This window comes from Toxotes jaculatrix, chromosome 13, assembly GCF_017976425.1.
Source record: "Toxotes jaculatrix isolate fToxJac2 chromosome 13, fToxJac2.pri, whole genome shotgun sequence".
In the NCBI taxonomy this organism is placed as follows: Eukaryota; Metazoa; Chordata; class Actinopteri; family Toxotidae; genus Toxotes; species Toxotes jaculatrix.
Genome location: NC_054406.1, coordinates 5,095,996 through 5,108,860, shown reverse-complemented (window position 1 = coordinate 5,108,860; position 12,865 = coordinate 5,095,996). Strand labels below are relative to the sequence as shown.

General features: G+C 42.2%; 1 protein-coding gene across 1 annotated transcript; it reads left to right on the top strand.

The window, feature by feature from the left end:
* The first annotated feature begins 736 nt into the window (after nt 1-736).
* Nucleotides 737-12,331, top strand: LOC121191408 (claspin). Its single transcript, XM_041052534.1, has 24 exons — nt 737-953; nt 1,829-1,946; nt 2,512-2,927; nt 3,127-3,273; nt 3,426-3,488; nt 3,588-3,660; nt 3,864-3,966; nt 4,181-4,785; nt 4,872-5,060; nt 5,223-5,386; nt 5,496-5,674; nt 5,929-5,981; nt 6,156-6,349; nt 6,466-7,003; nt 7,242-7,275; nt 7,535-7,619; nt 7,710-7,855; nt 7,981-8,142; nt 8,451-8,572; nt 8,718-8,848; nt 9,080-9,200; nt 10,146-10,225; nt 10,851-11,012; nt 11,730-12,331. Exons 1-24 carry the CDS (start codon nt 927-929, stop codon nt 11,853-11,855), a joined length of 4,038 nt encoding a protein of 1,345 aa, XP_040908468.1. The 5' UTR covers nt 737-926; the 3' UTR covers nt 11,856-12,331.
* Nucleotides 12,332-12,865: the final 534 nt, after the last annotated feature.

Sequence of the window (12,865 nt, the reverse complement as noted above, 5' to 3'; positions counted from 1 at the left end):
AAGATTATAAGGTGGGGATGTAGATATACACAGGTTATCTAACAAACAATAGGTGAAGTGTATGATTAGAGAAAAAAATGGAGAAAAACAGTGGTCTTCAAGTGTTTGGGTTAGCCAAAAAAAAGTACAGTGTTTCACTGTATAAACTAAGGTCCGCTCCTCACTCACAGTGGGCAAATGAAGTCACTGCATGCATGCCTGGAGATATTTTGAACGACTTTAGGTAGTTTAATCTATAACAATAATTACATTTGAAAAATAACTAGTAACTGTAATATATTAAATTCAGTAAACAGTAATATTGCATTATTCTCTGTCCCTACAGTAAAGAGTCAACACACTGTAAAAAAAAAAAGTCCTTACAGAAGTGCTAATCTGCTGTAGAGCAAAAATTGTAAATGTACAACACATACAATATACAGGTCTTACCATGCAGGTCTTTCTATCCACAAAATAAATTTAGGCAATGTCTTTCTTTCTTTCTTTCTTTCTTTCTCTTTCTTTCACAGCCACAAATCACCCTTACTTTCAGTCAGGGAACCCTCAGCCCCGCCCGCTCAAGCGTTCCCGGTGTGTAAAATATGTTCTTACCAAGATACATCGTCACACGGGGCGGGTACAAATCTCCCGAACGGACCAATGGTAAAGCGAGAATGGAGCGATTGACACCTCGGTGACGAAAAACTGCGGGCCAGCTGTCACGGCGCGCGAAAGATCAAAATTTCTGTTCGGTGTGTATGGAACAGGCGGGAGGAAGAGGAACAGCCCGGCTAAAACGCTTTCTAAATGTGCTTTAGAGGTCTAACATAGCCTTTGCCACTCAGACATTTAGTTATCGACGTCTGTTTTGGCTGCCAAGATTCGTCGAAGCGTTGTCTCCGCTGGATTCTTTTTATAAAAGAGCGTAAACTAGCCGACGGACAAAGATGAGCCTGGTCCTTTCTCAACAACAGGTGAGGAAATGATTTCAGAGATCAACTAGTTTGAACGTCTATATAAGATGGAATTATCAGACTGACAAATATGTTCTCGTTGGTTGTAAGTTATGGCAAGATCAAAGGTGTTCCCAATCAAAGAAATGCTGCTAATTGCCGATATTGTTAGCACTAGCCAGCTAGCTAGCCTGCTAGGTTAGGTTAGGTTTAGCTAGCTGGGATGGACTTAGCCTGGTCACATCGGTTAAATGCATGTTAATAAGGTATTTTTACTTTGTTGACCACTGTTAAAATCCAACATCTAAGTAGACTGGCGTCTAGGGAACTATTCACGTGTATCAGTCACTTGTGCCCGCTTGGCTTGTTTTTAAACGGTTGCAGTTTAACAAACTACAACCGTTGAAAGGAAGCCATGTCGCTAGCTAACTTGTGTGCGTATTGTTTGGTTTATGGCAAGGCGCCACTGGTGTAATTTAACAGCCACCTAGGATCCTAAAGTCACACAATCGACGACCATTCCTAACGTTAACTTTGCACAGAAATGGCCCTTTCCTCGCTGTGTTCTTTTATTTTGACAAATACAGCCTATTATTCTAGAAAAACTCTGAACGGTTGCAGTCTACTGCTTTTACCATGAAATCAAGAAATAATACATGTGGGTTTCAGTACACACTGCACAATAAGTAAGCATGAGAACTAATGGGTGCCTGTGGAAGATTTTAGACATGATTTATGTGAACATGATTTACATTTACATGTAACTCATGTTTGTTTGTGTTTTTTGTTTTTGTTTTTTTATTATTTATTGACATCAGAGTACACTGCAATGTATCCATATTACAGAAAATACACTGCATGGTGGTAAAATAATGTTTTTGCTTGATTTTACCCAGGCTGAGGGGCTTCCAGCAGTGGCCCAAACAGCAGCAGAGAGTGATTCAGACAGCGGGGTGGGCTCTCCAGCAGAGGAGATGGTTACAGAGACCACCAACAATAGAGAGCAGCTTCCAGGTGAAGTAACACAACAATAGAAGATGATTCAACCTGAGACAGGGCAGAGCCACTATGGCCGCGTAAATGAGGGCTCCATTCATGTTAATGTCTGTAAAATTAGAGTAAACTTGTTACATTTACATTATACAGTTCAGGTATTTAGTGGACACTTAATCAAGAAGCTTAAAATAAGCTGTTTCAGTTCTCTGTTTTTTCTTTAAAGTTGTGGAAAAATGAATTCTAAAATAAAAAACAATAAAACCCTGCAGAACCTGACTGCATGTAGTTACAGATTAAAGATGATAATGCCTTTGCTTGCAGGACAATACTTAGGTATTAGCTTAGCTACTTAGCTAAGAGAATTTGAGGTTATATCAAACATTGGGTAATACTGGAGCAAGCAAAAATAACATACAACTACAATTCACAGGTTGTAGTGTCACTGCATGTGTGCATATTCAGGGATATTGAGGATACTTATTACACACAATATGTGTTATGCTGTTTAAAAAAAAAAGTCTTAACTTGTTTAGTGTGACCATTGGACTATTTGACTGTTGTTAAAATGTTATTTTGCTTCCAGATTCAGATGATGATGTAGACATCACAGCTCACAGAAAGCCCCGTCGTAATGCCATTAGAGACAGTGACAGTGAGGAGGAGGCAGCTGCAGACAACAGTGTCCACATGGCGGAAGCGTTGGCATTATCCGCATCCAGCGGAGAGGAGATGGAGACAGGAGAGGCAGATGAGAGGAGAGAGAAAGACGCACAGAAGAGCAGGAGAATAAGCCGTGCACCCATTGACAGTGAAGACAGTGACCCTGAAAAAGGGAAATGTGAAGAAATGGAGGAGCAACATGATGAGGCGAAGAGGGAAGTGAAATCAAAGGAACGGAAGAAGAGAGAGAAGAGCCAGAGGCATCGGGAGAAAAAGGAGAAACATAGCAAAGCAGTGAAAAAACTGAAGAAGAAAGAGAGATTCTCTGAAGCAAGTGACGTAAGTGCATCTCCGTCCTTTATCTCAATGGTACTTTTTTCTTCTGTCACTGAGCTTTTGTACATGGCATCTGATACATCAAGCTTGGTCTACCAGATGCCATGTACACCAACTTTGGGTCATTGTATTTAAGCAGAATCGAGTGACTTGACACATGCATTTTATTGTGTGATTAAAGATGGCTTACCTGTTTCTTCAGGACACACCTCTCCCTCGGGCTCTGAATGACAGTGGGTGTCCACTGGGCGACACAGACCTGTTTGACACTGGTCTGGATGAGGAGGAGGATGAAGAGTCCCTGGATGCCATCCGAGCTGCTGTCAAACACAAGATGAAAAAACATAAGGTACTCAAAAGATGTTTGCACTGGGACTAATAAAAGTTAATGAAGTTTTGGTGAAATGCTGTGTTGAGAAGAGTAAGACAATGTTAGGCCTGGTGTTTTGCAGATATTGTCTAGACAGGTCAATGTGTGATCCGTTTTAAATATTGCTGTAGGATCCTCTCCTGAATGAAGACGAAGAAGATGATGAAGAGGCACCAGAGAAACCCCAACGTGTGGTATGCAGTCCCAAAATACTTGGCTTTATTGTAAATGCTTTAAAATTGATACCAAATACCAAAAAGCGTTTTCCTTTTCAACATGTGTGATGTTCACAGGAGAGGAAAGCTGCACGTGCCAGCAAGGAGGCAATGAAACAGCTCCACAGTGAATCTCAGCGGCTGGTCAGAGGTCAGTTTACAATAAATACTTCTACTGTCTTGTTTTATTCGTTGAGGCAATGTGTTAACTGTGCTTCTATCCCTCTTTGGTCTGTTTCCTTTGGTTTGGTTAATCCTCAAGATTTTTTATTTTTGGATCACCTTTAGAAGAGATGTCTCATGTCTCCCATGCTACAGAGACTGCATCTTTGACACATTCTTCTGTCTTTGCAGAGTCCACACTTGGCCTGCCGTACCACATGCCTGAGCCCAAGACCATTGACCAGTTCTATAAGAAGAAAGCCAGGCCAGAAGGCCCCGCCATGGCATTGCTCAAGTAAAGCCAGACACAACCAATAACACACATATGCCAGGGCAGCAACCAGCCACACTAGCCAAAAATCTGTTGCCACAATTTTACCAGGCAAATCAGATAGTGGCTGGGCAAATTAAAGTTTTATTCTGACATAAATATGCAATTAAAATTTAATCAAAAGTCACAAGGCTACCAAAATAAAATCACAAGTTAATTATAATCTTATCCTCTTCAGATCTACAAAGTATGCAGCTATGATGTTGGAGACACCATCAGCTCCTCCTCCACCTCCTGTGAACCCATCCTGCGAGCCCGAACAGCCATCCGCAAAGCAGGACTCTTCTCCTTCTCTGGATCTCTCCTGTACTCAGATCCAGCCCATACCTTATCCTGCTGCCACCTCGTCCCCGCAACAGGAGAGCCCCAGCCAGGCCAGAGAAGCAACTGCGAGCCCAGATCCCTGCCAGGAATCTGGCCCGGTCCTTTACCTCTCTGAGACTCTGCAGGAGTCAGGCTCAACAGATGGAATAATGAAAGCTGCTTCTGAGTTGGGCGAAGAAACCTCTGATGCCCCTGTAGAACAAAGCCAGACTGTAGTAAAGTCTGACACTGAAGCTCCGCAAAAAGAGCCTGCATCAGGGGATTTGGTGGAGCTTGTAGCTGCTCAGTGTGGGAGCACCGATTCAGCTGCAGCAGAGCCTTCAATTCAGCAACCCAGCAAGCCCAAGAAGGACAAATTGGCCAGACTGAAGGAGCTTGGACTGGACCCCCCACCTGTTGCTAAATTGTGTCCTGATAATGGAGCCTTTGTTGAGCTCGAGCCTCCACAGCTCAACCCTGGTGAGTCACTATTCTTTTAGGATTTAAAGAGATGCAGAATATGAGTGTATGAGTAAACCTTGGTGTTCCCTCTCTTCTGCAATCAGGTGTTGTGGCCCTAAGGGCGCGCTACCTTCGTCATGTCCAGGCCCCTGCAAGGCCCCAGGGAGAGCGCACGATGCAGCTCAGCATCATACGCAAAGACAGCACCCCGTCTGGCCAAGAAGAGTTGCACACTGAGTCAGTCACTGTCACTGTTAAGGAGGGAGCAGATGAGCCAGTGCCCAAAATACCCGGTAAGGATACATGTATGACATGCACGTTAAAGTATGCATATCAAAGCAATTTTTAGAGGTGTATTTAGACCAGACTGTTGATCCCCTTTTGCCAAGTTTTGCCTGGAAAATTGAGATGTATTGACTCCTGACATGACGAACGTCTTCTGGGCTTTTATGTAGGAGAGAAGCTGCTGACTCTGAAGCAGCGTCTCCAGCTTGCCATGGCCCAACGGAGAAAGGAGGAGCGAGCGCGTAAGGCTGAGCTGAATCGCCTTGACAATGAAGACTGTGGAGAGGAAGAAGAGGAGGAGGAAGAGCTGACAGATGAGTCAGAGGAAGAAGAGGTAAGAAGTTGTTTTGCTTCTTGCTGCTCTTAAACAATCAAAATACCTTACACACATTCGTGCTTTTGTCTCTTTGTACTTGCATCAAGCCTGATCTTCTCTCTCGCAGGGTGTAGACGACTTACTGGGAGGTGATGATGGAGGGGAGGAAGAGGAGGAGGGCAGTGTAACTCAGAGCATCAGGAGCCCTTCTCCTGTGGCACTGACTGGACCCTCGCCGATTCCTGACCTTGTTAACACAGATGGCACACTCATGCTATTCCCTGGCAACTCCTGCTTTCGCACTGGGTAAATAAGTTGCTGGTTGTGTGTGTCTGACTTTTTGTAAGTGAATCCAGAGCATGTACCCTAAAGAAAACGTAATGGTAAAACTGCCTTAGATTCACTGATAAACGATGAGTGTGGCTCACTCTCACTTAATTATTACCTGGTTGTTCTAATTCCTATAAAAGTTATTTTTTTTATATATATATTTATTGTCTTCACTGCATCTTTACTGTATATATATTATAGGTGGTAAAGCTGTGCATTTTTTATTTTAGTGATGGCGTAAGGAGGTCTGGTCCTTCTGGGCAGGACAGCAGTAGTAAGATGGGTGAGTAGAGCAAGGGACCTCAGAACTCAGTACTCAGAACAGACTAATATATTGTTATCATTGACTATTAATGAGGGAAAATGCTCTAAACATACTGATAACAGTAGTTTTATTCACTACTTCTCCTCGTTCACATTTTTTTTTCCTTCACTCTCTCACTACTCTTGTCTCCAGAGGAGGATGACTCTCTGTCCCTGGCCAAGGACAACAGCCACAACAGCAGCTTTGAGCTTGCAGGATCCATGATTACTTCTTACCAGCCTGTCAATCATCAGCGCTCCACAGGAAGAGGTGTCTCCAACTCCTCCATTTTCCGCTCCCCTTCTCCCTGCCTCTTCAGACCCAGCTTACTCAGCTCTTGCTCTAAGGTAAGATAAAAGGTTTTTCAGTTTAATAGAGCATCAGAATGTTATTGTCAGGTGTTGGAACCTGATAAACCTGCCGTTAACCTGCTTAATTGTTCATAATTTTTTTCCCCCATCAGAGTTCAGGCAAACTCTCTGAGCCTTCTCTCTGCCTCCCTGTTGAGGACTCCCAAGACCTCTACGCACCTCCATCCCCAGGTGCTGATTCGGGGCCCCTGGGTGGAGCAGCTTCTGGTCCTGTCCTGGGAGGTGACTCCCAAGGTCGATTTTCCCTGGAGGACGACACCCACTCACAGTTACTTGATGCAGACGGCTTCCTTAACGTGGGGCCTCGCCCCGGTGCTCCTCGCTCCCACAAGAGACAGCTGATCCTGGACAGCTTGGATGAAAATGCAATGGATGCCAACATGGGGGAGCTGTTAGGGCTGTGCTCAGGTGTGTTTGGGGCGGCAGAGAGTGGCTCCAGTAGGGGCGGAGGCCTCGGATCAACACAGGAGGATGAGCTGCTTGGGTTGTGCTCTGGAGCATTTCCACCAACACAGGCAGGAGAGGAGCAGACGGAAACAGACAAGAGTAAAGAGGGAGGACATGATGAAGAATCTGACAGCACCATGGATCAGCTGCTGGGGCTGTGCTCAGGAAAATTCCCTAGTCCAGGTAAAGGAGTTTTAACATGTACTGTATTTAATTTAAAGGAGCCCAACGTCAAAGTGTCCTCCACTGTTCTAAATCCATTTTTCAGACTCGTTGTTAAAACTGGAAATATCTCAAAATGTTGGGATTTGTTTTATGTCCTTTACAACTTACTGTGGTTTTAAAATGAGCATCAGTTTTAATTTGTTTTCATTCCAGTCAAACAATCTTTATAATTTGTCTCGTTTGCTGCCATTTTTAGGTTCTGCTCACACAGCTTCACCAGCACAAGACAGGTATGGTGCAAAAACCTTTTTATAATCTAAAATCCATTAGGAGCTTATGGTTCATTCTTTTATGGACATGTAACACCTATCTATTTGTAAAAGTGTGTTTTTACTTTTTATGATTGTTTACAAAATTGCTCTCCTTGTGTCCATCTTCATCTTTTTACTCATTACTTCAGTCCCTTTTGATAAAGGATTAAAGGAATATTAACTGGAATATTTATATCCAAAGCAAGATTCTCATAGATTCTCTTGTTTCTCTATAAAGTAAAAAGAAGATAGAGGAGGAGGAGGAGCAGCAGGAGGAAGAGGACTGCGAGTTCCGGCTTCTGTCAGATGTAGACAGTGAAAAGGTAAAAAAAAAAAATTGAAAGCAAAGGTTTTAATGTAATGTCCTTGTGATGATTTGGAGCCAAAGTTTCATGTCCTTTGTGGCTTAACAGGAGGAGAATGACGAGGATGGTGGAGAAGATGAGGATGAGGATGGAGAGGAGGAGGCAGATGCTGGTGAGGAAGGGTACAGTGATGTAGAAGAGGAAGAGATGCAGGGTGTGTTTGGTGCCCACCGCGTCAAGAAAAAGAAGAAAATGTAAGTTAAAAATCAAGTCAGACTTAATGTGGTTTACACCTTCCATGTAACTGGCTTGAATTGGCTTGTGAAACTAATCCACGCTGCAGCACAGGTTTTAATTGCCTCTTGTGTCTTGTTCACAGGCATTTGGCTGACTACGTGGACTCAGAGGCTGAGCTGTCGGGCAGTGACTTGGGGAGCGACGATGAGGATGGTGACAGAGGGAGCGAATACGAGGAAGAGGAGCTTCTTGAAGACCTTCCCTCTGATGAAGAGCTGCACGAACAGGTCAACAAGATCCACATGTGAGTAACAGCTGCTTTTACCACCATGTTTCTCATCCAGTTTCTGTATAATTCAGTAAACTGTGGTAATCAAGTCGCTCACAGCGGAAACAGTCTTACATCTATTGGCTAAAATGCATTGATGCAAAGTACAGAGGGAGCCATTGTGCACAAGCTTGTTCCAGATTTCCTCTGCGCTTGCTCTAAAACAAAGAGGAAGCCTTCAAGGAAAACCTGTAGTAGTAATGCAGGGGCAGGATTTCTTATATCCGTTTGTTGTTTTGTAACTGAGAGATGAAAGTCTTAAAATGTACCCGTTGTTCTTAAAGGAAGCACATACTGGATGATGACAAGCGACGTCTGAGGCTCTACCAGGAGCGCTACCTGGCTGATGGCGACCTGCACTCTGATGGCCCGGGACGAGCTCGGCGCTTCCGCTGGAAAAACATTGGTGAGTTTACAGGATGCGGGAAGTGGATGTTTGAACTTTGAGTCCCTCACATTTTCAGTTCAGTTCAGTTCTACAAATTAACTAAAATGTGTCTCAGTTATCATTTCAGTGTCATTTAGAGTTTCCCTTTGAATCTTTTCTCCAGACGATGGTTTCAACATGGACAGGATGGGAGCAGAGGGGGAGGACGAGGGGGAGGAAGATGAAGACATCGACCAGAGTGAGGTCCAGAGGAGGAAAGAAAGACTGGAGAGAGAACAGTGGCTCAGAGAACAAGTAGGTTTCACTGTTCGGAAATTTGTGTTTTCAAGTATTAAGAGTCCTGCACACAGATATATGACAAACCATTAGTTAAATAAAATACATTTGCAGCATTGACTTTAGTGATTGAAAAATTCAAAGACTTTTAGCCCTTTGAACAATAAACATACTACAAACAAGCCGCATGAGTTCAAGAGGGTTGTTGTTACTTTGTCTTCATTCCTTCCTCCCCGTCTCTTCTCTCAGTCTGAAGAGAAAACCAAGAAAGGGGAAGATTTGGATGCAGACGATGAGAGGATCGGAGAGGAAGACAGTCACTTTATGAAGCTGGCCAAGAAACTGACTGCCAAGACTCTGCAGAGAAAAGGTCGGTTTGATACGAGACCTCACAAGAAGGATCCCATGGCCTTGGAAATACCCACACGGGTTTTTGTGCAGGATGTCTACAGTGATAGCTTTATATAGGAAACAGAACTTTAAAACACAATCAGAGTAGTGGTTAAGATAGGAAATTCCTATGATTTTACTAAGACAAATGTTATATTTTATTAACAGTTAACAGATTTTTAGCAGAGAGGAATGTTCTGATCTTAGAGGTGTTCCTGAGAAATATGGTTTTAGGTCTGTGTAACACTGTACGTCAAGGACTACACCTGTTTTACAGCGCTGTGGAGATAAAGCAGAGCTGCGCGCACACACACAAAAACGCTGGCATGTGTAAACTAAACCACCCACACACACACTCACAGATGGGAAACTGCTGCCAAAACTGTCAGTGCTAATTGGCAAGTTACTTCAGAGTGTTTTTTTTTTGTTCTGGACAGTTGTGGCATTCTTGTGTTCCCGGAAAAGAAAATAAATTAATAAAAGAAATAAACAAATTACTTTTCCCAGAAAACTTGTGTCCCAGCAAACCAAACTTAAACTGGACACAGATGGGAAACTGCTGCCACTGCTGTCAGTGCTGGATGGCTAGTATCTTCAAAGTGTTTATTTCTGGAGTGTTGTGGCATTGCTGTGTTCCCAGAAACAGAAATATGAATAAAACTGGGTGGTGACATGTGATATTCATGGGTTTTTGATATTGTGCCTTGAAAAGAATTTACGATTAATAATAATTATACAGCACCACAACAAAATTGCAAGGGACTGTATATGATAAATAAAGATCAGGTAATTTTATTTATGGATACACATATATAAATGGACCTTCTATACACATATCAGTAGGTAAATGGCGAAATCATTTAAGAAAATTTTTAATTCATAATATTGCAAGACTGGTTCACTAATTTTCACAATTTTAAACCAGAGCTCCCTGTGGCACCGCAAACAGAAAAGAAGACCCCATCGGCTCTGAATCCCTTCCAGAGGCCCTCACAGCCCTTACAGGTATGTCACTGTTGATTTAAGATTTTAAAGGTGAAATTTGACTTTACTTTCTTTTCTGACTTTTAATTCAACCATTTTAGGTTTTATCATTTTTATCTGTGCAGCTACCTGTAAAGAATTTCTGAGTCCAGTTGCAGACAGTATTTAAGGTGGGAAGGTAGCTCTTTTGTAACACTTTTTTGTTGTTGTTGTTTCTAAAACGGGTAGCATCTGACTTTATAAAAATAGCATTAATTCATAATCTGTTTTTCTGGCTTTTATCTCATGGTCTTCAGCTGGGGTCACCAGAACCACTGTAACCACCTCTGTGATTTATCATTTGAAATTCCTGCTAAGGGAGTAACGGTGTGATGAGCCTGATTCTGTAACTGAGAGGTTTGTTTGCTGCTGAGTCTTTGAAGGACAGGACGCTGTGCCTGTGGACTAAAAAAATTGATTTTCTGCCCTGTGCTTGGTTTTCTGAAATGAAAACCTCACTGAAACGGCTCCAAAACGCTGCAGAATGAGAGGCGTGAGCGAATGTTGCTGATTGGTCTTAAATATTTAAAAAGCAAAGTTCATTACTGAATCGCTTTGATCTGTGCAAGGTCAAATGTAAGATTTGTGTTTTATTGATTTCTTCCAGGTGAGGAGAGGTTCGCTACTGAGTCAACCTCACTCCGTCCTCCAGAAACTGGCTTCGATCTCAGAGGGGAATCCTCTGGCGCCCAGGAACAGCCGTGGATTCCTGTTTCAAACGCTCTCACCTGAGAAGGACAACACGACCTCAAACGCTCCTCAGAAACAGGTGAGTGAGAGAAATGTCACTAAACAAATGACAGTGTAGGAGCTGAGACACAGGAAAATGGATACTCTCACATGGATAAATGACCTCGTGTGGTCCAGCAGAGCGTTTAAATGGTGCTTCAGTTTGCAGATAAAGGCTGTTTTCACGGTGCGTTTATAATAACTCACCAATCTGTTGGCTAAAAATAATACTTAAATTTTAATTCCTCAAATTTAGTTCTTACTCAAAAATAAGCCTGTGTTTAATTTAATTACTGCACTTTTGTCCTGATGAAAAGAGTAAATTGCTTTTCCTGACTCTGTCTCGTTATGTCTCTTCTACAAGATCTCACTGTTCTAAAATTAGAACAAAAACAAAATACTTTCCAAAGATCGTGGAGAGGCTCTTCAGTGTGACAGTCATGTGAAAGTGACGGGTGAATTTATTGTTTCTGATATTTTCTAAATGTGACACTAGGTGGAGCCAAAGCCCACAGTTCCACTTAGATCCTATTATGTGGAGATGGTGGAAAAAAAGTGTTTTTTGACCTTTTTTTTTTTTTTTTCAAACATCATTGAAAGAGTTGCAAGTAAAAACAGCTAAAACTACATTTTACTTATATTTCTCTAGTGAAAAAAAAACTTTAATTCTTTTACCACAATAATAATGTCTGTGTTTTGTATTTGAGCCCTAGAAGAAGTGAAAAGACAAAAAACTTTGCATGTGTTTGATCGTCAGATGATGAAGAAGAGGGGTCAGGCCGAGGCTGTGAACCCAGCAGCAAAGAGGGTCTGCAGGGAGAACAAACCTGCTGGACAGACTAAAGGCCCCCAGAGGAGCATCTTCAGCTTCCTGGACCAGTGAGGACGCCAAACACTAAGTGAACGATAATCATCAGCCGACTGGTAAGGGCCAGAACCTATGAGCCACATCCAGTGTTTCCTCAGAGACTTGAAAAATGATGGAGGTGACAAAATTGTGTCTGACCACAGGCCACGGTATCTGGTTAGACGTCTTTGCATCCGTCTGTCTTAAAGCACATAAATACAAATGGTCATGTGTGTGTGATTACGTGTTTACATTGCCTTAAAATGGCAAACTAGAGAACGCCAGTGAAGCATCTTTTGATGTTTTACTTGGTGAAGTTTGTCTTACACACACTTACCTCAGTTTTGAATCCGTTACGCCGTCAGCAGCACTCCTCTGCGAAATCTTACTCGATTTAATTTGGACAGCTTTATGTTTGTCCATTTAAAATGTTTTATTATGTACATAGGATTGATTTGGTTTTTAATGGTTAGAGATTTTTTTTTATGAGGATTTAAGTGTATTTGTTTTACAGTGTAAATAAAAGTGTATTTTAAGACATTGCTCTGTTTGCTTCTGTCTTCCCTGCTCAGGCTGGAGGTTTCCAGTACAGTAAGCAGGTATAGAACAGATATGAAATGTATTCAGTGTGTTATCTATCAATCTATGTGACTTAGATTTCTGTTGTGAAATTGCATATTGCTTAAATTTTGGCTGTGCAGTCAATATATGATTTTGTCTTAATGACAACACGAGTTATATATAGAGAAAAAAAGATTAACCTGAAGAGCTAAGGATTTTTTTGTTGTTAACTATTTTATGTTCAATACACTAACTCATTTAGCTTCACGGTAATTTCAAACAAAAACTATTTGTACAGTACAACAAGTGTCCAGTGTTTCCCCAGCCAGTTTTACATTGAGCACAACAAAGTAGGTCATCTGTACAGCCTGATATATGGAGACACATGAGTGGAGAGCTGAATGCACAGCACCATCGTCCCCGTTTGAGAGAAAAATCTCACTCTTCTCGTCATACTGAGACTTTAATTGGAAATGACATGGTGT

Excerpts from the sequence above, each read along its gene's own strand:
- LOC121191408 (XM_041052534.1), top strand. The coding sequence starts at position 927 with ATGAGCCTGGTCCTTTCTCAACAACAG. Across the intron at positions 3,967-4,180 it reads CCCGCCATGGCATTGCTCAA|ATCTACAAAGTATGCAGCTA; the intron begins GTAAAGCCAGAC and ends TATCCTCTTCAG. Across the intron at positions 11,013-11,729 it reads CAAACGCTCCTCAGAAACAG|ATGATGAAGAAGAGGGGTCA; the intron begins GTGAGTGAGAGA and ends TTTGATCGTCAG.